Genomic DNA, 23,500 nt, shown 5'->3' with positions numbered 1-23,500 from the left:
GGAGTATCACGTACGAAGCCGCACTATGATCTACTGTCACCTTCAGGTGCACATCACGTTCTCGACGCGCAGTCTGTCCATCGCCCGCCTGGTCATACAACCCATCATGCGACCTACACACTACCTCCCACTCTGCTCGTCCCTTCCGCTTCCTGCTGGAGCTCCCGTGGTACTGCTTCCTCACGGCATCCCAGCGTACTACTTGAGCACATACAGTGGTCCAAGTGCCGCACTGTCCGTGCAGTTCGACGAAGCTTTGAAAGGATTGGGCGCTGGTGACTGGAAGCGCTCTACTCATCCTCGCCCGTCGGATGTTTCCTCAGAGAATCCCACCTATATTGTCATCTGGTTGGCGGTACAAAACAAACAAGGCGAAGACAAGGGTATGCCGATCATCTGGCCGGCCAGTCTATGCGTCTCGTACCACGCTAGCTCGCCTTCAGCGCATGCGCGTTCCTCGCTGCCATACATCCCAGAACTTCCCGCCCAGCTACAGGCTTCTCCCCCACCCCCAACCGCCGCTATACCCACAAGTCTGTCATTCGGCAGCGCAGCCTCTCCCTCCGTCGATATTACCGCAAGCACGACATCTATACCATCCGGGGAGCGCGATCGACTGGCATCATCCTTCATACGACGCCCCAGCCTCCTACGCTCTTCTCTGACCATCGACTCCTTGAGGGCTTTCCGTGCTTTGTCACTTTCGCGGAAACCGTATTATCGCGAAGTTAGGAAGGTAGCCACCGAGGTCAATGGCTATGTAGACTCTGTCGTCAAGGAAAGAGAGAGGGAAAGGGAGAGGATCCGTAGGGAACGACAGGAGCAGGAGATTGCTGTCGCACGCGCAAAGCTCGCTAGCACTCGTCCCCCTCCAGAGGCGGCACCGCCTGTATCCCCCGCTGCCAATCCGGAGCCTGCGCCAATACCGCAGCAGGAGGCTACGAGAGCGACGCCAGCGACACCTTCGGTTTCGGCTCCGGTCGAACCCACGGAGGCGGAGTCTTCTCCGGCAACTGAGTCGGACCATTCAGTCGATTCCCTCTTCTCGCCCGCCGATGCTACGATCGACCTTCCTTCGACGGAGGAGGAACCCCAAACTGTCCCTGAGGTGCCTTTGGCAGACGTACCTGTTCTTCCCGCCGAGACTCAAGCACCGGCACCTGTCCCTGAGGTCGGAGTTGGCTCCTCGTCGGCGAACGACGACATGTTCCACGCCTTCGAAAACAGCTGGAGCCAACAATCTAACGGTTACATGGACATGGATTACGAGATGGACTTTGGCATGAATTTGGACTCGCTGAGTGGGACGCGCGCTGGGGCTGCAGGTGGCGGCTTCGACCTCGACGACGGCCTTCCGTTCACGGACGATGACTTTGCCTTCTTCAACGCGCCTGCTGCTCATCCTGATGTTGTTGCTGCCGCATGTCCCCCACCTGCAACCCCAGCAGCCGGGATGGTCTCTGCGAGCGCGCCGCCGTTGGGATTGGCTCCTTTGAGTACGATGGATGTGACGTTGTCGGGGCCTGGTCCTCCTTCTGCGGGAACTGCCCTTCCGTCCCCGTGGCCACCTCAGCTTGGAGAGCCCTTCACACCTAGAGGCGTCGACATGCAGGGTATTCTGGACGGTTCAGCGCCTCCTGAACTCCTTCCGCCTTCTCCTGCACGAACACTGTCCTCACATTCTGCTCCTGCAACGCCGTCTGTGCATCTGGCCGAGGTCTACGACGAACACAAGCAGGACGGTATGCCCGCTGGATTGAACATCTTCGATCCAATACCGTTCGCGTCAAGTCACCGCCAGATCGATGGGAAGTATGCTGTCGGCAAGTTTGCTCTGCCGTCACCTCCTGCCGATCAAACCGGTATGGAGTCGTGGGTGCACACACCTTCCATGGCGCCCCTTCTCTCCGGCTGGAAGTACAAGTACAGCTCGGTTACGGACCCTCGAATAGGTGTCGTGCGTAAGCTCATTGGTGTCAAGCGCAAAAGCACAGACCAGGGCGCACGAGGCTCGCGGCGGGCGCCGTTGTGGGAGTCCTATCGTGAACGGGAAGACTGGCAGAGTAGCTCCCCTCCTCCGGCTGAAGTTGACTCCGAGGAGTCTGACGACGAGCCTTGGATGGAGGAAGACGAGATGCCTTTGGCCGTTGCGGCGCCCAGACCTTCTACACCTCCTCCCTCCTACCTGCCTCTCGGTCCAAGCCTCCTACGCACACACTTCCACCACGCTCACCTACTCCCAATGTGTGCACCGCTTCGACCTCCGGGGATAGCGGTGAGCAACACACCCGGTAACATCGCGCTGATGTCTGTCCCTACACCTGTCTCTCCCGCTGCAGTACTTGGTGCGGCTTCTGAGAAGTCCAAATCTCTGGAGGCTGCGGCGCAAATCCTAGTGAAGGAGGTGGTGGAGAACCCACTATGGTCAGAGGCTTGGCAAGCGAACGCGTCCCTGTCTTCCACTCCTCCTGTGCTCCCGGGCAAAGCATGGCAAGCTGACGCGCGGTATATCAAGTGCCTCATCCCAGGGGATGGTACAGCTACGACTTTGCGGACGATGCTCGACACAGGTGCGCAATTCCACGTCGGCTACAGCCGCACCACAGTAACATGCTTTCCACAGAAGCGTCATCGGACAATGAAGCAGAGCGGGCTTCGTTGCAGACGCTCGAATCACCGATGCTCGTCATCGGCAAGGGAGACGCAGTCATACAAGTGTCGCCGACATCTTTGCGATTCTGGGAGAAGCTGGGTCTATCACCAAGGGCGGGACCCAAGGACGTCACTGCGTTCGTTTTCTTTGAGGGGTCTGACGAAGAGCGCGAGACCGAGGTCGAGACGTGGCTCGGAAAAGTATCCACTGCATACTCGGTGAGTCTTGTAACTTCATTGACGCAATACTCTTGGCTCAGTCAACCTCAGGTGAAGAACTTTGGCGCCCATGACGTCGGGATGTCGAGCCATTGCACCAAGCAGGGTCTCGTACCAACGCGCTTTGACACCTTCCGAAAGACTCTCTGTGAGCTCTCTTTCATTCGTGACTTCTCGTCTGCTGGACGCTGAACAGGTGCCCCAGTGAGCTTCGTGTCCACTATCCCTACACGACATCCCAACCTCGTCTTCTATATCGCTACGCCCTCGCACATAATTTCGTCGTCTTCGACAACTCTCCGTCAAATACTTTCGGCCGTCCGTCGCATATACAAGGCGCATCCAGAGGGCGATATCTTGGTTCATTTCGTTCCCGAGTCGCTCATCCTCGGTACTCAGACCCATCCTGCCTCGAAACTGGAGGGATTGGACACCTTTGTCTGCAGCGTTTATGACCGGATTTTCCGGCCAGTAACTCGGGCTATGTCACGGAAGTTCTTCGACTGGAGTGCACCAATTGTCGGCTACTTCGAGGCTCCTGCATATTCTCTCGTCTCGTTATCATCCGGCAAGGATCGCTATGGCGTATCCCATCCCAAGGTCTTCTACACCTTAGAGTCGAGCGCATCAACTCTTGATGTCACCCATCGGCACATGCTGCTCCATGTAGGCTATCAAGTTTCGGCCTGCGGTCGGTGGATCATGGCAGCTTGCATCGACGCCGAAGGAGAAGCCCATGAGATCAAGACATGGCTCACACCCGAAGACAATGTGGAGGTATTCGTCGCGACAGAAGTCTGGAGGTTCGGACACGAGTTCGCACGACGAGCCAACATCGAGTGGCGGATCGTCATATCCAAGTTAGGCTTGATGTCGCACTCTGAACTCGATGGTATGTCCTCTTCCCTGTTCTTGTGTGAATGGCACTGATGTGCCTCCTGTGCGAAGCCTGGGTGTCTCACTTGGAGTCGGCTGTAACAACATCCACCGACATCCCCCCAGTACACGTGACGCTTCTCGCTGTCGACGACGAGAACCCATGGACATTCCTCTCTTCCCCAGAAACAAGCTCGGTCAATATCCTGAAGCGTACTGCCAGCCCAACTCCGCAGGCGTCCACATCCAAATCGCGGGGTAACCATACGACGTTTGCCGATGCTGCGTACCGGACGTACTTCCTGATGCCATACGCGGAGATGTCTCTCTATCCGGCGTACACTGCTGAACGTACGAGCAAATGCGGGCCGATCCATTATCTTCCAGGTGCCGTCGAGCTTCCCTACATCCCTGACCTGGAGGATGACGAGGCGTCCGGCGCGTGCGCTCAATCTCATTCCCCAGAACCCATTCGAGTTTCTGGATGGAGTACGGTCGTATGCGCACCTTCTGCCGCAGACCATACCTCTTTGTCTACCGTCCGTCTCTATCAGCTCTACACTACACGCTCGTTACGGTCAACGTACGGGTCCTCCAGGGCCGGCTCGCGCGTCTCGCCTGCTTCTCAAGGTGGCAGCGACACCGAGCTGATGAGCGACATTGTGCGCAACTTCCACGAGTTGGCGGTGCTGTCGCGCACGAGATGGAGGCTCCGCGCGGATCCAGCGTTGCCGTTCCACCTCGCCGCGCTTGAAGTCATGCGCTCAGCACTGAGTGGAGATTCTGTGGACTCATAGGTGACACACTTGCCTTTCTTTGTCTTTCGATTCCCATTGCTTTCTATGTACCTCTGTAATCTGACCTGGGGATGGATTGTGTTGCTATAATGGTACATAGATATCTGGTTATACTCGGTCTTTGTTGCCGCATCCATTCGCATCATTCCATCTCTTTTTATCCTCATGTTCTTGCTCCTACTGCATGCCTGGACATTGTACATATGTGACCTGCTCAATTCATATAGCTACTAGTACATAGTTCGTAGTGTACCTACATAAACTTTACGTGCAGCTGGGGTAGGCCGCGGCCGCACCTGTACTTTGATGTATCATTACTTGCAACTTTATGACCATAACGACGTGTATCACATATACAGGAAAAGTACTCGACGGCTCCAATGAAGCGCAACATGAAGCTATCTATCATACGTGTGGGTCATCCGAGTCTACTAGTCGGAAGTCGGTATGCATCAGCGTTGCGGCGCGCAGGACTCTGACTTCTTGTCAGAGTCCTACGGTCCACAACACTGATGCAGCAGGCTCCGCACGTCGCAAGGCAGGCTTGCAGACATTTATATGTGCCTACTGAGTGGCACATCATAAAGTTGCAGAGTGGGTGGCACATTAGGTCGCCCTTTATACCAAACGCTCCCGGGCCGGTCCGGCTGAGTAACAATCCATTCCTGAATGGGCGCTTGTCATTGCATTGTCTCCCTGGTTCTCACTACGACTGTGCTTGCCCCATCGGACCTGTCTGTAGGAGTCAGGACTTGCGGAGGACTGCAAGGGTGGTGTGGGATTTATGAACAATGTCAGCCAGCACCTCGTCTCAGGTGTGTCCAAAGTAGCCGTCGTTTCGTAAACGTCATACAACTCACACTCTCACCTCCCTGCTGCACAGGTGCCCTCTCTGGGTTCGCTTCGACGATAATTCTTCAACCCTGTGAGTATATTTTATTGCTTGAGCTCTGCCAACAAGGAATAATAAGGAACAGTCGACCTGCTCAAGACACGGATACAGCAACCAGACCACCTGCGCAAGTTCTCGCACAACCCCCTCTCCCCACAGTCCACGTTCATAATCAGCACCGCGCGAGAGATCGTCCAGAATGAAGGGCTTCGTGGTCTCTGGCGTGGTACGGCAGCGTCGCTGCTGAGGAACGTTCCCGGGGTCGCGCTGTACTTCACAGGCCTCAACCAGTTCCGTACATTCCTCGCCACGTCCCCATACTTCACGCCGCTCCGAGCATCCTCCTCGTCACAGTCGACGTCAACGCTCCCGAAGCTCACGGCGCAAGGGAATCTTATGGCTGGCGCATGCACTCGAGTCGCTGTCGGTCTGGTGTTGAACCCATTCTCCGTCATCAAAGCTCGGTATGAGGTACGTCATTCCCGGGGAGAATATGGCGCCCCAGCTGCTGACTGTTTGTCACTGCCAGAGTTCTTACTACTCGTACGGCTCACTATCGGAAGCCTTCATTGGGCTCATCCGCTCTGGCCCATCCGAGATCTTCCGCGGAGCCATAGCCTCCTCCCTCCGTGACGCCCCATATGCCGGGATATTCGTCGTATTTTATGAGCAAATAAAATCTAGTCTATGTATGTGCGCTCCTTGACCAAGCATCTGTACCGTTTGCTGACGAGTATCGACATGTAGCATCTGCTATATCTGCACCTAATTCCGCGGTAGCGGCAGCCGTGCCCGTCTCACTTTCTGCCGCCGTGCATTCATTGTCCGCCGCCTCCGCGGGCGCATTGGCCACCCTCGCGACGCAACCGTTCGACGTCCTCAAGACGAAGATGCAGGTGCGTTCAGAGACAAAGTACCGCGGCGTGTGGAGTACCGTCCGGGCGGTGTGGCAGGTCTGTCGAGTTGCTACTGTCCTTGTGAGTTGCTTTGTGCTAACGTGAACACTGCAGCAACGCGGTGTGGCTGGGTTCTTCGATGGATCGACATTGCGCATGTCGCGGAAGATATTTAGCTCTGCGATTGGCTGGGCTGTGTATGAGGGGGTATTAATTGCCGTGCGTCGTCCCCCGCGCGATGAGGAGTAGGCGGACTACAGTCGTGGTCCTGGACAGTGTATGGACTCTTATGCCGATTGCTCTAGCTCGAGCAGCAATGTAGTTGACCACTCACATGAATTCACCGCTCTCCAGAACGGTAGCATTACCGTATGAGCACACACAATGCATGACCCCATATGACAGTCCTCCTCAAGATCCACGGGAAAGCAATCATAGTATGAAAAGCGTATGCTAAAACACGGTCCGTACACATCCAGTCCACCACGTCTCATCACTGGTTCTTCTTCTCCTCCGCACTGAAGCCCTTCGGGATCTCGTTCGAGAGCGGCGACTGGATACTGGAGAGCGCGGAAACGCCAACAAAGATGATGGGGATGAGGATGAACAGGGAGATCAGGAGCACGAGGATGAGGCCCGGGGTGAGGAGCTGGTATCGCTTCAGGATGCCACCCTTGGAGCTGGGGTCCGCCTGGACAGAGTCGAAGGTGGTGCTTGAGGAGGGCTGCCGGGCATGGAGGGACACACCGGGCGAGCCAGAGTAGATCACCAGGTAGTTAGAGAAGACTTCCTCGATCTTGGCGAGCTCGCTAGACAACCAGGACTCTATAGAGATGCAGGACAAAACCGGGAGTGTCACGGCGTCGTCTCTCAGTCACGAAGCTAATACTCACCTTGGCTGGCCATTGCGCTCTTCCTCGAGGACCCTGTCTCTCCATCCTCCAATGGCGGAAGCGAGATCGAAACAACGTGCTTGACCCGCTCCGCATCGAGGGCAAGGTCAGAGCTAGGAGAATGGCTGACGGCGCGCGACCCGCAGCGCCTCGAGAGGACACCAGCCATGTCGACGAACGGGTTCGCGGTCCGGTCCCCACTCTCAACGTATGAGAGCTGCAGGGTGGAGGGTGCACCAGACAGTGCCTTCGCCATATGGCATGATGGCGAGAGAGAGCGCAAGTCGGATGCGTGGAGCTAGGGATGCAAAGTATCGCATATGATGAGCATACATATGTGGGTCATGGACACGATGATGTACTCACTCCGGAATGCTCGACTATTACGACCGCATCGTGCTCGCAGATAGCATCATGGTTGTACAGCGCCTCAGCAATGGCGTGGCTGCCAGTCTTCACCACGTCCGACGCCGCAACTGAGGAAAGGGCCTTCGAGCTATGACATCCTGGCTCAGCCACGAACGAAAGACGGGGTTACGCGCTGTATAGCGAGCGTACCTGCGCGACGACCAAGCGAGGACCGGGTGCGTGTTGGGGTATGCCGATGCCGCCGCTGGAAGCAGAGCAAGAAGGAGTGTGAGGGCGCGGGACGCCATGGTGGTCTGGTTGGAGAGGCGTCACTGCCGCAGACAGCGTCGACGTCGAGTGCATGGGTAGCGCCCGTTACGGAGGTTGCCGAACGCCTCATCCTCGCTGTGCTGAACAACGAGCTCGGTATTCCTGGCTTGTCTCTTCTCCTCTCAGTGTGCCACTTCATACATCTTCTCTGTCGACTCGCCTACGATGTCTCAGGGTCAGGCATCAATTCCCACCCAGCCTCGCGCAAAGCAACTGCGTGCTTGCCTCCTCTGTTCAATTGTCCAAACACCTGCCGACTTCCGCAAACATGGATGCCCAAATTGCGAGGAGATTATGGGGGTGCGTCCCATCCGTACAGTGGTGAATTGCTTCCATGCTGACACCCCTGTCTCTATGTAGATGAAAGGCTACGCTGACCGCATACAGTCGTGCACCACGACGCATTTCGAGGGTGTAATTGCTGTCATTAACCCTGAAGACAGCTGGGTGGCGAGATGGCAGAGAACATGTGCGCACTCTCTCTCCTCCTACTCTTTTGCTCCCCAACTGACACTGGGTCGTATCAGCCAAATATGTGCGCGGGATGTATGCCGTGCGTGTGAAGGGCCGTATACCAGAGGACGTCGAGGCGGAGCTCGAGAGCCGCAATATCCGTTACCGGCCTAGGGACGGGACAGACCAAGACTAGTCTCGTCTCTCATCGAGCTCTACTCCCTTCGTACGCTTCACTCTGCCCGCTTTGCTTGCTATGCTCCCTTGTACTTGGCTGTCGGTTGTATCAATAGGTTTTACATCTGCATATGAACTCCGTGGTAGAGACACCACCGTCTGGCGGCCCACGAGGATGGAGGCTTTTTTGATTGTGAGAGATAGCTCGGTCTCGTGTGTGGAGTAGTCAACCCCATCACACTCGTCGGAGCATATGCCGCACGTTCTAGGTTTCTCATCCATACACTCTGTGCTTAGGTGAGGCCTCATCGCATCGGACTCTTGTTCGACTCCTCTTCCCGATATTCTGATGCGGACTGGTGTGCCCTAGATCGCCTTCTCCAGGCTCCCAAGAATCCCCTCGGACCGGTCGTTCGAGGCAATGATGCCGTCTAGCTCACCGTTCGTTACGTCACTTTTGCACGGCGGTGACCAGCAAGAGTTTTATCGGCCTACTCGTCTTCTGCTGACAAGTGGTGTACTTGAGCTTCAGCGTCCGCGCTTTGGATGCGCAATGCGCAGACATCGTAAGTCCTACTATGTTCATTACGCCGCCACCGCCGCAGTCTGACGACCTTGCCATTTCGCCGTACGACGCTGTAAGAGGCAGGCCATATTCCCAGTGCGTTAGCCGATTTAGAAGCCAATCGTCACGTTGGTCGGCCGATGTCATCTACTTGATGATCCGCCTCTGGAGTCGGTATGCCCAGGCGGCGAGCGAATGCCCGTGAGGCGGTCTCATGGCCTCGATATTTCTGGGCGAAAAGGCTGTCTGAATGGCAGCCGTTCGACATAGCACGGCACGAGGTCGCGCCGAGGACACTTTCACCGAGGACGTCTAGACTGTGACCAGCTCTTCTGCTGTTGGGGGCGGCCAATGGTCCGTCCATAGCGGCTGCTGTTCTCTATAAAAGATCGCTTGCAGTTCGAGCAAAGGCCCAGCATTGACCCATTCGTCTCTTGCACCCGACTCAACCGCTTTTCGATTACCCAAGCCTCGATCCATCTACCTTCCATCATCATGCGGTTCACCCCTCTCGTCGCACTCGCCGCCCTCATCTCCTCCGCATTCGCCGTGACGGTCTCGTACGACGAGACGTACGACAACAGGTCCGGGAGCCTCCTGACTGTCGCATGCTCCGACGGGCCCAACGGGATGGTCACGAAGGGCTACTCGACCTTCGGCTCACTCCCGCACTTCCCCAACATTGGCGGCGCTGCAGCCGTCGCCGGCTGGAACTCAGCCCAGTGCGGGACGTGTTGGCAGCTGACGTACAACGGCAAGAGCATCAATGTGCTCGCGATCGACCATACCGACTCGGGCTTTAACATTGCGCTCGAGGCGATGAACACGCTCACGAACAACCAGGCCGTGTTCCTGGGCCGTGTCAACGCGAGCGCGAAGCAGGTCGCGGCGTCCAACTGTGGGCTGTAACGGTTATGCAGGTGTGTGCATTCCGACGTGTCCGTCGGGAATTTGTCTTACGATTGACTGGTTTGTCTGCAGACATTGAACGATGACCCCGTGGGGAACCACGGAACGATCACGGAACTGTTCACGGACTTCGTTCACGGTTCAGGACTTCATACGGACTCTGCAATACGGACTCTTCTTGTACCACCACCACGGACTCCGCTGTGCAATAGTCTTGTATCATTGCTGTAATGCCAGTGTTGTGTGTGCGCAATATGTTTGAACTGGAGTGTGCTGTTATGCAGTAACGGTCAAGCAGCCGATGAGAACTACGAGAGGCGTCGTACGCTGTGTCGGTAGTCGGGCGCGCCCTGAGGCGGAGGCGGGGAGACCATGTGATTACCCCACCCCGCTGACCCCGCTAACGTGACCCCGCACACCGGGCGCTTGCAAATGGTCGTACTTATTGCCCTCGGTCCGGAACTCGCTCGTCCGCTTCCCCTGGCCCATTCCTAACCTCTTCCTCCTCACATCCCGAGCCTGTTGTCTCAGCGCCATGTTCCGTTCTGCTGCTGCTCGTGCTTGCAAGCCTTCAGGCTCCTCCGTGCGCCAGTACGCGCTGCGACAGAAGGTCGCAACACGGTGAGCGACCACAGCCTACCCCGCACAAACCCCAGCGACTGAGAGGAGACCCGTAACACAGGCAGTTTTCTCGCTCGCCTGTAGCTGCCTCTGATGTTCACCCGACCTCCCTCCACACGTTCTCGGAGGAGGAGCAGATGCTCCGCGAGTCCGGTGCGTCCTACTCAAGCTACTCACGGGGTCTGTCTATGAACGTCTCGACATCACAGTCAGGAGATTTGCGGAGGATGTGGTCGCGCCGAAAGTGCGGGAGATGGACGAGAACGAGATGATGGACAAGTCGATCATCAAGGGCCTCTTCGAGCAGGGGGTGAGTTTATCTGGCTACGTCTATTCGAACATGCGCTGACGTCCTGTCATCGTAGCTCATGGGCATCGAGACTAGTGCGGACCACGGCGGAGCCGAGTCCTCATTCACGTCTGCCATCATTGCAATTGAGGAGCTCGCCCGCATAGACCCCTCCGTCTCCGTACTCTGCGACGTGCACAATACTCTCGTTGCCACCATTCTCCGCAAGTACGGAAACAAGGAGCAGCAGGACAAGTGGCTACCTGTTCTCTCAGAGTCTATGGTACGTGCCTTCGACTGGGTGGGTCTCACGGTGGGCTCACATATCCACTCTAGCTTGGCTCTTTCTGTCTCTCAGAACCCGCTTCAGGCTCGGACGCGTTCGCACTCCAGACTCGGGCTGTGAAGGATGGAAATGACTGGGTTCTTAACGGCACCAAGATGTGGATCACAAACTCCTACGAGGCGGACTTCTTCCTCATCTTCGCCAACGTGAGTGCCAGTTCCCTACCAACCCGCGTATATGAAGGTTCACATTTCTTGCAGATCGACCCTAGCAAGGGTTACAAGGGCATCACGTGCTTCATCGCAACAAAGGACATGGGCGTGAAGATCGCGAAGAAGGAGCAGAAACTCGGCATCCGTGCATCCTCAACCTGCTCGCTCGCTTTCGACGACCTCCGCATACCTGCCGAGAACGTCATTGGTGGCGAGGGCAAGGGTTACAAGATCGCCATCGAGATTCTGAACGAAGGTCGCATCGGTATTGCCGCGCAGATGCTCGGTCTCGCGCAGGGCGCCTTCGACAAGGCCGTCCCGTACACCTTCCAGCGCACTCAGTTTGGCAAGCCCATCGGCACTTTCCAGGGCATGCAATTCCAGCAGGCAGAGGCCGCGATTGAGATCGAGGCCGCGCGCCTGCTGACCTACAACGCCGCTCGCCGTAAGGAGGAGGGCCTCGACTTTGTGCGTGAGGCTGCGATGGCGAAGTACTATGCGAGCCAAGTTGCGCAGAAGGTCTCTGGCGCCGCTATTGAGTGGTGCGGTGGCATCGGCTTCACGCGTGAAACGGGCATTGAGAAGTATTGGCGCGACTCGAAGATCGTGAGTTGCTTCCTCCTCCAGGTCCCTGCGCCCATTGACTCACGCTGTCGAATGTCAGGGTGCGATCTACGAGGGCACGTCAAACATTCAGCTTTTGACAATCGCGAAGATGATCCAGAAGCAATACTCATAAAACGTCAACCTTGTCCGTCATTGAGTTTTCCTTCCACATAGCACAGCAACATGGGGTCACGGTGGATGTAGTCATATCTTTATCGTCTCTGCAATGCTATCCTTTCAGCAGCACTGCACATTGCCTCTCTGCATTCGGACCGACCTGGAGCAAGGGAGTATCCCGGACCACGGTAGCATTTCTCACATTGCCACTACCCCGTTCATGTTCTTTTGACCTTCACAGAGTGGCAAGCCTGTTGCCGCCACACGGCAGCAGCCAGAAGCGGTGAAGGTCAGGGCTGCGGCTACAAGCGAGGTTTCCATGTGGCCCAGCATATATATGAACCTCACTCCTCTCCCTGAAGCCAGATTCGTGCCCGTCTCGAGCGGCGCTATGCCTTGCTTCCCTCCCCTCTGTGCTCCCGTTCGGCGACACTTACGTGGTCTGTTCCACAGGAAGGGGGGAGGTTCGCAAGGCGCTGCGCCTGGGTCGACGTCGTCGTCGAAGACAGCGCTGCCGACAGTTGAGCCAAAGGAAGTGGCGTTGCAGGCGGACAGCGTGGCGGAGTCTTCGTGAGTATGTTCACCTGCATGACTCTCGAGACAACTGACGAGATGTGGTTATCAGTTCTCCGCCATCGCTTGTATGCGCCTTTTGCAGGGAGACTGGACTCTTCGCTCCAGGTCATTTCCGGGAGGCTTTAGATGCCCAACTCTCTTATGCGGGATTCTCGTATTCCACCGCGTGGTCACAGGTACAAGCCTCCGCAGCGGAGGGCTGTAACTGGTGCCGACTCCTCTCATCCACGCGAACTGAGGGCATGTACAAAGAGACCCTTCGAGTAACGGTGGGCTTCAGGGTTCATGCTAGTAACAACACCACGCCGAAAGGCGTTCAAACGCTGAAGCTCGTGCTCGATGACACTCCGCATTCTGTATATTATGTCTCAACCGACCCCGGTGCGTTTCTCCCTCCTTCCTTTATTCAGAGACGGAGCGATCTGAACAATACTGTCTCTCTAGATGATGTCGCTGCCTCCCTTATTGTGGCCAAGACCTGTGTTCGTAAACTCAGCAGCCACTCAACGTATGTGATGGCCACCAACTGCATTATGGATTGTATTCGGAACCACGAACGATGCCCTCCCCCGCACAGTGCCACCCTCCCGGCACGTGTCATTGACTGCTTAGACCCGGCAAAGCCCAGACTGCACGTCAGCAACAAGGATGAACAGGCTGCTTACCTTGCCCTCAGCTACACGCGCGGCACGACCTCCTCCTTTGGCACGACGACCGACACCCTCGACGCATACCTCCTAGGCATCGACATGGAGTCCCTCCCTCAGACAATCAGAGACGCCATACGATCCACTCACGCTCTAGGAGTGCGCTACCTCTGGGTTGATGCTCTGTGTATCCTGCAAGACTCCGAAACGGACAAGATCCACGAGATCGCGCAGATGGGATCCATCTTCCGCAACGCCTACTTCACGATCATCGCATCCAGCGCACGCAGTGCCGACGAAGGCTTCCTGCAGGACCGTGTCCCTCCCTCACCGCCGGACATCACCCTCCCCTTCCGGTGCTCGGACGGGCAGGTCGGCGCGATGTCCTTGTCTCCTATCTGGCGCCAGTACGACGGCTCCTCTGAGCCCGTATGCCAGCGTGCGTGGTGTCTGGAAGAACGTCTCCTATCACCCCGCGCCCTCATATACGCCTCGCACACGCTCCAGTACCACTGCCAGACGACTACGGTCAACGTCGGCAATGCGGTGTGCGGGCCTATCACCGGCCACCGGCTTCCCAACCTCCTATTCCGTTCCGACTTCGACGATCGCAACACATCCCCGGCGCTGTCGCCGAACGATACGAAGGCGCTGCGCTACTCATGGATCGAGGCCGTGGGCGAGTACACACAGCGTTCGCTCGGCGACCCCGCAGACAAGCTCGTCGCCTTCGCAGCTGTCGCAGAGGTATTCCAGCGCGCGTGGAAGTCAGAGTACCTCGCCGGTCTGTGGCGGCACTCCCTCGTGCAGGACCTGCTCTGGTACAAGACCTCCGAGTCCCGCCATCCTCGCCCGGAGCGCTACCGAGCGCCAACGTGGTCGTGGGCATCGGTCGACGGACATGTGTGGCCCTCATTGTTGGACGACCGACTCGACCTGGAGAGCGTTGACACGCAGACATGCGACATCTTGAGCTGCGAGGTTACACCCGTGACGGCGGATCTCCCGCTCGGCCAGGTCTCGTCAGGGGTACTGACTCTTCGCGCGAGGATGTTCAAGGCTAGCTGGAACCCAGCTGCGTCGATGCCGGACCTCTATCTTTACGACAAATTGGACCAGCCGACTGACACGCTACCGCTCCATATCGGATGTGCATACCCAGACAGCGACGTGGACGCGAAGGAGATTTGGGCGCTCCCTTTGATGTGGAACACGAAGACACAACATGCTGCCGGGCTCATCGTAACGCGGTTGACGGATTCCACTGCTACGGAAAATGCTCCCTTCCGTAGGGTTGGGTACTTCCACTCTCCCGAAGATGGCTCGGGAGGCCTTTGGTGGATGTCAGCCTCCGATGAGGAACGAAGGGACTTTGTCATTGAGTGAGAAGAGTGAGACGTCCACATTCCATCTGTACTTTCTTCTGAGTCTTCAGGTGATCTGCCGTAGGCAGAGATCAACTTATATTAAACACCGTTATTGTGTAACTTAGCTCAGGTCGATCTTAGTCTCCATGAATGACAAGTAATCCATTACCATTTGCGTTGCGCGCCTTGCATAACTCATCGCTGGGTAACCTCAAGATGCTTGCGAGTATGAGCTAGCGGAGAGCACCAGCGGGCATTGGGGAAGATGAAGCGCCGTAGAACGTGTATGGATCATTGATCTACTAAAAAGGCGTCAAACCTAGCAGACCTTTGCAAGACCCCTCGATGTCAGCGATCTGAGGAGGGGTAGATTTCAGTAATACAACCAACGGAAGGCATAGAGAAGTCTTCCATACCTCCTTCGGCGCAGTCACGCTGAGGATATCTGGTTGCTCCTTCCCTACGAGAACCTCATCCTCAATCCTGATCCCAATATTATGAAAAGCCTTCGGGAACTCGATATAAGGCGGGACGTAGACACCTATAACCGACTGTCAGAGAGGCGACTTCGATACAAATCGATCTGGACACACCTGGTTCGATGGTGATGACCATCCCCGCCTTCAGAGGCTCGTTCTTGTCGATGTGGCTGGACTCATGCAGATCTGGCGTATAGTCAGCATTTACAAGTTCACTCCGTATGCACGGACAACGCCCACCAATGCCAACAGGATGCCCAACAAGGTGAGGATACAGCGTATCCACCGAGCCCGCTCCAAGGGGAAAACGGAAGCCGATGCGTTCGAGCTCCTTACGCATCATATTGCAGGACTCTCTGTGGATCTGCATGAGAGACATGCAGGACGCCTCGGTGCAGAGTGCGATAAGCTGTTTCTGCACCGTCAAGACGGCGTTGTACAGCGTCGCCTGCTCGGGCGTGAACGTCCCGTTTGCGGGGAAGGTGCGAGCTGGTGACTACTATCAATGACAGAGCTCGAAAGAGGAGCAGTATCTGACGACATACTGATGTCTGACGCATAACCGCTGCAAAGTACGGTGTTAGTTGAGGATATACCACATGACTGCATCGCGACCTACTTGTATTCGCAGGCTGCGTCGATTAAGACCATTTCACCATCAGCAATTAGTTGATTATTAGGCGTGTAGTGTATAATAAGTCCGTTTGGTCTGAAGAACAAGACATGGTCAGAGAGACTCTCGGTAGGCCAACCTGTGAAACATACCCAGAAGCAACAACCGGCACATATGCGGGGCGCTGTGACCCCTCGCGTGCACACAAATACTCAAAATGAGCAGCAACTGCGTGTTCAGACATGCCAGGCTCCGTGAAACGCATAACCTGCATCCAATCCCATAGTGAGTAGTAGTGCGGTTCAGCTGCAGAGTTATTGTACCTTGTTATGCGCCCGCCCACTGATTTCAGCTGCTTGGCGCATGACATTGTGTTCATACTTGCTTTTGATTGCGCGCAAGCGACCAACCTCCGGAGCAAGAGCCTTGCGCTTCGAGCTGCTCAAGGACTCCAGTAGATTGTCGTACTCTGACCGCGACAATCCGCCGGAAGGCGACAAGTACTGCATACATCGCATGAGGCTCCTATACCGCACGTCAAACCGACGAGCTGTGCGTACCTTCAAGAGGGACCTTGGCGAGACTGCCCGTGATCGTTTTGAGTGGCTGGGCACGTCAAGGTATACATACGACGCGGTTGAGGCTAGGCTTCTCAGCACAGACGGAAACGTAGAGATATGTTCCGCCTCGTCCGCGTCGAAGTACTGCACAACGTCCTCCGGTGACGTCTTCGCGCCGTCCCACTTCTCCTTGGCAGTATCCGTTCCTGTAGAGAACATCCGCATGTAGTACCCGCGACGAGTCGAGGGCCGCTTCTCGAGGATTACAGCTGCCTCCGGCTCGTCGAAGCCGGTGAGGTACCAGAAGTCGGACGACTGGCGGAACTTGTAGCTGGACGCGTCATAGGTGAACTTCGCTCACACAGGCCCATGAGAGAGACGACGCACAATATTTCTGGATGACAAAGGTAGGTATGACATGGTGCAAGATGTACATGACAGAATTTACGACTCACGACCACTCATGTACTTCACCTGACCAGCGACACATACGACCAGACTGTCGTCCGGCAGACTCTCCATGAGCTCCCTCCTTCTCCGGTCATACTCCTCCTGCGGGATACCAGGCGTGGTCTCCTCGGTCCGAATCAAGTGTGCATGCGAAGCAGCGAGCGGTTGGCCGTATGGTGTCGGTTTGAGTTGGGAGAAACCATTGACAGTTATAGCAGAAGCATAACAGCGAGCATGGTGAATTAAAGCATGGGGCGAAGAAGCGAGTCTCGTCGAGGCGAAGGCTGCCTTAACCGCCGCTGTCGACAGTGAGCGGACGAACATGAGTTCGACAAACAGCCTTGCATACGCCCATCTAGGGCAGCTGACGTAATCGAACGGACAACTTCACTGGCAGCGGCAAAGCCTTAGCCAACGCAAGCAGTGGATTTATATGCACAGCAGCAGCACTACAGTACTACAAACAAAGGCAGTCTAGCGAGCAGATGGGAGCATACATAACATAAAGCGCATGAACTAGGACGACGTCGTGGCGCCCGTTGAGAGTTCTCTAGTCATCCCTCTTCGACGTCGAAGCCTCCTGAGTCTCGACAACGGAAGCAGACTCGTAAGAACCCGAACCAGCTCCGTCAAGAGGTTCATCAGCGACGCGAAGCTGCTGCAAAACCTGCTCGCGGCGGAGCCACTTCTCCTCCGGAATGAAGTACCAGCTAAGGATGCCGAAGACGGTGACGGCCCCAAGAATCACGCATGACTAAATAGTACGGTCAATACGATTCCCGCGCACAAATGATGAGATGGCTTACGAAGTTAAACGTCTCTGCATCCGTCGGGAACACGAAGGGCGAAATTTGGACCTAAGCAGGATACACAGCATGAGTGGATAAGTTATCGCTGGCATGGGATCGCACACACCGCGAAAACGATGGCATTGAACAGCACCGTGGCGACGTAGAAGGGTTTCCTCCAGCGTCCCAAGTAGAAGTGAGACCCCTTGAAGTCGTTCGGGGTCATTGTCAGGCGAAGCAAAGCAATCAACCCATAGGCCGCGGTAGTTGGGATGCCCCCAGCCGAAATGAGCGAGGTAAATGCCACCTGACTGGGCAGGATTGTGCAGAGCAACGCCGCGCCGAATACAAACATGACGGTGACAGCGTTCCGCGGCTGTTTAGCAGCGTCGACCTTGCCAATCCAAGACGACATCGGCAAGACACCGTCACGAGCGACTGCGAAGATGAGTCGAGAAGCGGCAACAATAGCCACACTGGTGCTCTGCAAGAAGGATATGAGATCGAACACCACTGTGCAAGCTCTGAAACATTCTCACGAGGATCAACCCAACTGAAGCAATCACGGTCATGACGATGCTGCCGCCTCGTCCAAGTGCAAGGGCGTAGATCTGCACAAAAGGTTGGGGCGCTCCGAGGGCGAAGAGGGTGTCCAAATCAGGGGTGCAGAAGAGGAAGAGGATGGTGGTCGCGAATCCCAACACGCCCGTGGCAACGACGCTGGTGATGATACCGCGCCCGGCTACAACACTGTAGAAGAGGATTGGCATATAAAACGCGGTGACTATGTCGTCAACATACCTTGCGTTTTTCGTTTCTTCGGCAATGTGACCAGAAGCGTCGAAACCAATCATGGTCCCTGCAGTAAAGAGGCTGACCGGGATAGTCAGTATCTGCAGCGGTATCGAAGTCAACCATGACATACAAAGAAAGCATCCAGTTCCAGCCTGCAGGGGCTCCGGTGCCGTTGTCTGTGGATAGTATGTCAGGTGCTGCACGAGCAGTTCACACAGAGCGAAACTTACAAGTCAGCGTGAAAACATCCTTGGCGGAGCGGAACCCGTAAGTCCTCGATACACCAATCGGAAGCCAGATGACGCTGAGCAAGAAGTCGATAGCGTAGATCGCAATCGAGATGCGGAACACGGCCGAATACCACCTCGGCGGTAGGTAGTTGATGGCGATAGCAACGAGGAGGATACCCTCAGAAACAGCCCAGATGAGGGCACGCCATTTGACGTTGTCGTAGCCGATTCCTCCCGGAAAGTCCACTTCCCATACTGCCAGCTGCGAGACGATGTAGTTGGCAGTGGTCTAATAGTATCCAGTTAACATGAGGGCGTCGAGAGACGAAATGGGTCTAGCTCACTTGACAATTACCCGCGGCGAAGGTCATCCAAGCAGTCGTGGACCACCAAGCGACGATGAAACCGAAGAACCTAGCATACTTGGGACCCGCGCTCTCAGCACTCCAGATGTAAATGGAGCCGCTGAGCGGAAGCGCAGAACAAATTTCTGCGAGAACCGCCGCTGTGATGAACATAAAGATCATCGAGATGATGTACGAGGACCTGCGAAAGACGAATAAGCAAGAATATATACTCAATTTCGCGATAACCCACCATATGGCCGCAGGACCGCCTGCATATAGACCGAGGAAGAAACCGGACCTGTAGGTCACCAGTTAGAACGCCTGTCCTTCGTCGACACAATTGAATTCTTTACCGAACGCCGCCAATGAAGTTCATGGCAATGAAGCTCGCTGCAAAACTTTCTAAGAAATGCCAGCTTCTGTGCAATTGCTATACGGACAGAGTGTGAATCTATGTTGGCGGACGCTACGGCCGAGAGACCTACCTGCTTGTAACCGAGCTTGCGCTATAGAGCATGGAAGGCAGAAAGGGTTAGTATGTCTGTGGGGGTCCCCCGACAAAGCGGGGGACGAACAAAAGGCGACACTGGGGGCTTCCCTACGCAGGTCTGAGCGCTGATCAGGTTCGGACGGTGTAATCTCAATCCCTGCTGTTTATCCGCTGCCCTTGCGCCGACAGTCATCTACGACCAACCAGCAGGCCGACGAGCAGCGCAGTCACAGCAAAGATACCCGTAGCCACACCAGTTCACAAACTAGAAGATGACGTTACCAATGGTAAAGTCTCAGCCGACCCATTCCTGCACAGTTCATCCCTGCATGTCTCCTCCTCGGCGGCTAATCACCAGCTTGAGCTCGTCTTCGTCAAACTCTTGAAGCGACGCGCGCTCAGTGTCGGGTGCTTTCGCGGGAAGGTCGGTAGCCTTGCTGACGGCGGACATTGTCAAGTGCTTGCAGGGTGCTTGTCGATAAGGTCTGGTACCAGGAAGCAAGAGAAGCAGAACGGACGTCGGAAAAGAGCTCGAGTCATTAGTACCTGAAACTATATAGTTCCTGTTACGTAAGTTATTCTCACGCTAGTAACCGTTGATGTGGAACCAATCACAGTCGATTTTGCTCCGAACGTTCAGTAACTTCTGTCAAATACCACGGCCTCATTCGGCTCCGGGAACCTCGCCACTGGTCTAGAGCGGAGAGACTTCGACGATGGCACATCGATAGCGCATTGTGTGGGAGGACGTTGTTCCAGAGCGCATGCTCCGAGCCTGGGTGACCGTATGGACACGCGTGGTAAGTAACCGAAGTAAGTGCAGATAATGTCTACTTCGTACTTTCTCCAGGTATCGCCAGTGGACCGGAGATGGCACGACTAGATCGCATCGTCAACGTTCAATTATCAACACCCCGTCGAGCTCAAGCACTGGCCTACGAGCCAGCCTGGTCAAGTATGGAGCTGTGTGAATGTATTTGTGGTAGAGGGATAAGTACGTGTCGCGCTTAACCATAACTCAAGTCCTCGCAGCTGCTCCAGCATGCCGTTGATAATATGCGCACGTTCTATCATCTCCTTGATGACGGCGCAATTTCTATGATTGATTTGCATCTATTCCCTTCTATCGGTCCTTGCTATGTGCTGCTCTATGTCGTCATCTCTGCCTCATGCCCCTGCGGGAACACAGGGCCTTGAGGCCTTGAGGTGTCGACGACGTTGCGTGTCCGGATACTATTAGTATCCCGGCATTTATCAACCGGGCATAGCGAAGCTATGACTCTTATGAGGCGGGTACTATTATTGATTTACTCTTCAAATTCCCTCAAGCTGCAGTGATTACTCCCGCACGATCGCGGCTAAGCCAGGAACCTCGTCTATCTTCTCCACCCGCACACCCTTCGCTACGCTCTCCGTCGCGAGCAGCGGTGAGACGTCGAGGCCCTTGTACGTGCTCCACAACCGCTCGATGGACGAGGCGGGGAGCTCCTCCGAGGGGCAATTTGGCGGGTCGCATACGAGCAGCCAGATCGCGTCGTACCCACCAGCACCGGGGACTCCTCCGCCGATGACACCCGCGACGGACACGCAGGCGTCGAGCAACGCGGTCTGTTCTGAGGGCTCGATGGGCACGTCGGCCAGCTTACCCATCTCACGCATCTTTGCGCGGATTTCCTAAGTGCCGATGAAGTCAACAAAAGTACAGACTATGATCTCTGCCATGTTTACGCACTTCGGATGTTTGATTGACCTCTACGAATGCTTCGATCACCCGCCGGAAGTCGTTAAACTTCTCGTCGTTCAGGTCCGCAAGCCACTGAACGTCGAAATGAGTATCCAACGAGCCTCGCCGGAACAAAATAAAGCACGCCGCGAACCTGTACGCTTTGGACCGTCGAAATATACTTGACAGCTTTCCGATACGCCTCCGGAGACTTCGCTTCCTCATCGCTCAGACGGAGAAGCACCCGGCTGAGCTTCTGGTTGAGTCCATCGAGCTCGTCCCACCGGGTCTTAGCGTCCGCGCTGTTCTCTTTGCGCCACTTGAGCACCTTGCCTACGAGCGAGGGCGTGTCGCTTCCGGCGTCGACGTCCGCGAGCATGAGGCGCGTGTAGGGAGGTAGCGTGAAGGGCTCAACGCGGTAGTCCCATGCCTTGTTCGATGGGAGAATTATCGGGGCGAGTGGCTGTCTTGAATCCTGGCAAGAACCGCGTGCGTCAGAAGGCGAGACCACATGTGAATAGGAACAATACTTACAGCGGCGTCGTTCATGAGCGGCTGGATGACCGAAGGATTGAAGCGCGTATAAAGTTGGCTGCCGAAGGCCGCCGCGGAGACATCGAAGCCGCTCCCGACCTTGCCCTGCGCGAGGCAATGAATGTACTGTGACAAGTTGTGGGCGAGCTTCCGTCCTTCGCTAGCGGTTTCCGTCCCGCCTTCTGTAGCAAACGAGTCGGAGGAGATGACCTTAAGGTGGAGGAGTAGACTAGACACGAGGGAGGTGATGAGCACTGCGGAAGATCCAAGGCCTGTCTTATGCACATCCGATAGCGTGACACCAGTCTTGTTGAATGGTGGCAGTTTCGAGAGGGACTCGAGTGTCGGAGGGAGGTTCTGGGCTGTAAGCTAGATAACCGTATAAGCGGGTCTTCAACTGCACTTGAACGACCGCGGTCACCTGGGCCCTCTGGGAGTAGAAGTCATTGTCTCCGACGATTGTGATGTCCAATCCGCACCCGAGGGTATTCTGTAATGCGCCCGCGCCGACCAATTCCACAGAGAGCGCTAAAGTGCGCTGGAGCGCCAGATGGACGAATTTGTTCTTCGTAGTGGCGCCATTCGATTCCGAGCTGGTACGACGGCGGACGATAAAATCGTAAGACAATCTCTCAGGTCAGCTCACTTTCCGCAATAACAGGGGAACACACCCACTTGGCGGGGACCTGCTCGACGTGGACACCGTCCGGGCCAGTGAAGTCGACGGAGTAGAGCCAGGATGCGTCCCGGAACTGAGGTGATCTGACTCTGATCTGTATCTGGCCTTCTGCACGAGGCGCAGTGGACTTCGAGATCGCGTCGAGGACTGTGTAGAAACGCGAACTGGTTGAGACGACGACACCAGGGTATGCAGGATCGAGAACGAGGTATCCACCCGCAAGGAGGACCTTGCCCGAGGAGGACACGACGGTCGGTGAAGAGGAGGATGGGGGTGAGCTTAAAGACATGGATGTTACGGTGGATCGGGGACTTAAGCTTAAGGATGAAGTTAACCATCGTCGATCGCCACCCGGTATTATGGCGTGAGAAGATATGACCTTTCTGGCATGGCCTCTTGGCCAGATGCAAGTCGGACCTTCACTGTCAGATGTTGGTACTTTAACCTTCATCGAGTCGCGAAGGGACTTGTGGCTAGATCTCACGCATGATGACACATCTGACCACACTACAGCGCGATAAGGTCTATCAGAAGCTTCGTCGACCGCGACGGTCACGGCAGCACCAGTACTGGCATAAGGTGCGCGTGCCATTGTCTCTAAAATCTTTACATCGCGCAAAATGACATTGCTTGAATTCAGGAAACTGCTTATACAGATGCATGCGAGAGGACATCCAAGGCCGAGGAACTTCTGCCACTGCCTTCTTGTGCTAATTCTGACTAGTGCAGCGGGGTAGGTGTAGGTGTCGCTGCATTTGTAGTAATAGACACTGCGCATCATGTGGGGAACACATGGTCGTGATCCGAATCCCAACCTCCCCGGTCAAGGTCGTCAGAGGTTGACTGCGCCCTCTGACTGAATGCGCATTCTACGCCTCAAGGACAACGGGAGCATCCGGCCGACATCACTCTGTCAGACGCTGTCTGCTCTGTGCATCGCATATTTGTCGTGCCCGCGAGAAGATCTCTCAAATGCTCAATGGGGCACACGTCTCGCCTTATTCTCGCGGAGCTCAAGAATCCAGGTGTGTTTAGGCACATTTGGTGATGTAACTATGGGACGTGATGCACTTCTGACACTGAT

The 23,500-nt window shown here is 55.7% G+C and overlaps 10 protein-coding genes across 10 annotated transcripts; 6 read left to right on the top strand and 4 right to left on the bottom strand.

The window, feature by feature from the left end:
- Window positions 1-106: 106 nt before the first annotated feature.
- Window positions 107-4,544, top strand: L226DRAFT_463453 (uncharacterized protein; the record flags this gene model as incomplete). The annotated part of the gene is made up of 5 exons (XM_067675792.1): window positions 107-2,570; window positions 2,624-2,871; window positions 2,923-3,019; window positions 3,077-3,763; window positions 3,820-4,544. 5 exons carry the CDS (start codon window positions 107-109, stop codon window positions 4,542-4,544), a joined length of 4,221 nt encoding a protein of 1,406 aa, XP_067535193.1.
- Window positions 4,545-5,236: 692 nt separating this feature from the next.
- On the top strand, window positions 5,237-6,735 carry L226DRAFT_487435 (solute carrier family 25 member 38). Its single transcript, XM_067677197.1, has 6 exons — window positions 5,237-5,359; window positions 5,428-5,469; window positions 5,522-5,907; window positions 5,966-6,125; window positions 6,184-6,389; window positions 6,447-6,735. Exons 1-6 carry the CDS (start codon window positions 5,329-5,331, stop codon window positions 6,579-6,581), a joined length of 960 nt encoding a protein of 319 aa, XP_067535192.1. The 5' UTR covers window positions 5,237-5,328; the 3' UTR covers window positions 6,582-6,735.
- On the bottom strand, window positions 6,657-8,203 carry L226DRAFT_535494 (uncharacterized protein). Its single transcript, XM_067680915.1, has 4 exons — window positions 7,784-8,203; window positions 7,592-7,721; window positions 7,226-7,523; window positions 6,657-7,157 (listed from the first exon to the last, which is right to left on the bottom strand). The coding sequence occupies exons 1-4, from the start codon at window positions 7,879-7,881 to the stop codon at window positions 6,826-6,828; spliced, it is 858 nt and encodes a 285-aa protein (XP_067535191.1). The 5' UTR covers window positions 7,882-8,203; the 3' UTR covers window positions 6,657-6,825.
- Window positions 8,069-8,552, top strand: L226DRAFT_463664 (transcription initiation protein spt4; the record flags this gene model as incomplete). The annotated part of the gene is made up of 3 exons (XM_067675803.1): window positions 8,069-8,203; window positions 8,264-8,372; window positions 8,431-8,552. 3 exons carry the CDS (start codon window positions 8,069-8,071, stop codon window positions 8,550-8,552), a joined length of 366 nt encoding a protein of 121 aa, XP_067535190.1.
- Window positions 8,553-9,593: 1,041 nt separating this feature from the next.
- Window positions 9,594-10,007, top strand: L226DRAFT_546010 (Cerato-platanin; the record flags this gene model as incomplete). Its single annotated transcript, XM_067682387.1, has 1 exon — window positions 9,594-10,007. The coding sequence occupies one exon, from the start codon at window positions 9,594-9,596 to the stop codon at window positions 10,005-10,007; it is 414 nt and encodes a 137-aa protein (XP_067535189.1).
- A 535-nt stretch (window positions 10,008-10,542) lies between these two features.
- On the top strand, window positions 10,543-12,154 carry L226DRAFT_463787 (acyl-CoA oxidase; the record flags this gene model as incomplete). Its single annotated transcript, XM_067675814.1, has 7 exons — window positions 10,543-10,628; window positions 10,690-10,781; window positions 10,838-10,938; window positions 10,994-11,200; window positions 11,254-11,409; window positions 11,464-12,021; window positions 12,080-12,154. The coding sequence occupies 7 exons, from the start codon at window positions 10,543-10,545 to the stop codon at window positions 12,152-12,154; spliced, it is 1,275 nt and encodes a 424-aa protein (XP_067535188.1).
- A 375-nt stretch (window positions 12,155-12,529) lies between these two features.
- On the top strand, window positions 12,530-14,747 carry L226DRAFT_546021 (HET-domain-containing protein; the record flags this gene model as incomplete). Its single annotated transcript, XM_067682389.1, has 3 exons — window positions 12,530-12,708; window positions 12,764-13,095; window positions 13,159-14,747. 3 exons carry the CDS (start codon window positions 12,530-12,532, stop codon window positions 14,745-14,747), a joined length of 2,100 nt encoding a protein of 699 aa, XP_067535187.1.
- Window positions 14,748-14,907: 160 nt separating this feature from the next.
- On the bottom strand, window positions 14,908-17,154 carry L226DRAFT_509061 (uncharacterized protein; the record flags this gene model as incomplete). Its single annotated transcript, XM_067678202.1, has 10 exons — window positions 14,908-15,084; window positions 15,145-15,269; window positions 15,322-15,393; window positions 15,448-15,696; window positions 15,753-15,772; window positions 15,827-15,916; window positions 15,973-16,088; window positions 16,144-16,323; window positions 16,381-16,711; window positions 16,829-17,154. The coding sequence occupies 10 exons, from the start codon at window positions 17,152-17,154 to the stop codon at window positions 15,031-15,033; spliced, it is 1,563 nt and encodes a 520-aa protein (XP_067535186.1). The 3' UTR covers window positions 14,908-15,030.
- Window positions 17,155-17,380: 226 nt separating this feature from the next.
- Window positions 17,381-19,366, bottom strand: L226DRAFT_463806 (amino acid transporter; the record flags this gene model as incomplete). The annotated part of the gene is made up of 10 exons (XM_067675815.1): window positions 17,381-17,584; window positions 17,637-17,687; window positions 17,746-18,102; window positions 18,158-18,368; window positions 18,420-18,491; window positions 18,544-18,589; window positions 18,644-18,932; window positions 18,988-19,189; window positions 19,241-19,288; window positions 19,344-19,366. The coding sequence occupies 10 exons, from the start codon at window positions 19,364-19,366 to the stop codon at window positions 17,381-17,383; spliced, it is 1,503 nt and encodes a 500-aa protein (XP_067535185.1).
- Window positions 19,367-20,597: 1,231 nt separating this feature from the next.
- L226DRAFT_487418 (Phosphomevalonate kinase) lies at window positions 20,598-22,729 on the bottom strand. Its single transcript, XM_067677196.1, has 6 exons — window positions 22,413-22,729; window positions 22,159-22,330; window positions 21,738-22,106; window positions 21,358-21,678; window positions 21,213-21,296; window positions 20,598-21,154 (listed from the first exon to the last, which is right to left on the bottom strand). Exons 1-6 carry the CDS (start codon window positions 22,703-22,705, stop codon window positions 20,819-20,821), a joined length of 1,575 nt encoding a protein of 524 aa, XP_067535184.1. The 5' UTR covers window positions 22,706-22,729; the 3' UTR covers window positions 20,598-20,818.
- Between the last annotated feature and the right edge of the window lie 771 nt (window positions 22,730-23,500).

This window comes from Lentinus tigrinus, assembly GCF_003813185.1.
Source record: "Lentinus tigrinus ALCF2SS1-7 unplaced genomic scaffold L226scaffold_13, whole genome shotgun sequence".
NCBI lineage: Eukaryota > Fungi > Basidiomycota > Agaricomycetes > Polyporales > Polyporaceae > Lentinus > Lentinus tigrinus.
This window is presented reverse-complemented; position numbering and strand designations above follow the sequence as displayed.

Excerpts from the sequence above, each read along its gene's own strand:
- L226DRAFT_535494 (XM_067680915.1), bottom strand. The coding sequence starts at position 7,881 with ATGGCGTCCCGCGCCCTCACACTCCTTCTTGCTCTGCTTCCAGCGGCG. Across the intron at positions 7,722-7,783 it reads CTCGCTTGGTCGTCGCGCAG|CTCGAAGGCCCTTTCCTCAG; the intron begins GTACGCTCGCTA and ends AGGATGTCATAG. Across the intron at positions 7,158-7,225 it reads GAGCGCAATGGCCAGCCAAG|AGTCCTGGTTGTCTAGCGAG; the intron begins GTGAGTATTAGC and ends GCATCTCTATAG.
- L226DRAFT_487435 (XM_067677197.1), top strand. The coding sequence starts at position 5,329 with ATGAACAATGTCAGCCAGCACCTCGTCTCAG. Across the intron at positions 6,126-6,183 it reads GCAAATAAAATCTAGTCTAT|CATCTGCTATATCTGCACCT; the intron begins GTATGTGCGCTC and ends ATCGACATGTAG. Across the intron at positions 6,390-6,446 it reads CCGTCCGGGCGGTGTGGCAG|CAACGCGGTGTGGCTGGGTT; the intron begins GTCTGTCGAGTT and ends TGAACACTGCAG.
- L226DRAFT_487418 (XM_067677196.1), bottom strand. The coding sequence starts at position 22,705 with ATGTCTTTAAGCTCACCCCCATCCTCCTCTTCACCGACCGTCGTGTCC. Across the intron at positions 22,107-22,158 it reads TCTACTCCCAGAGGGCCCAG|CTTACAGCCCAGAACCTCCC; the intron begins GTGACCGCGGTC and ends ACGGTTATCTAG. Across the intron at positions 21,297-21,357 it reads CGACGGTCCAAAGCGTACAG|TGGCTTGCGGACCTGAACGA; the intron begins GTTCGCGGCGTG and ends TTCGACGTTCAG.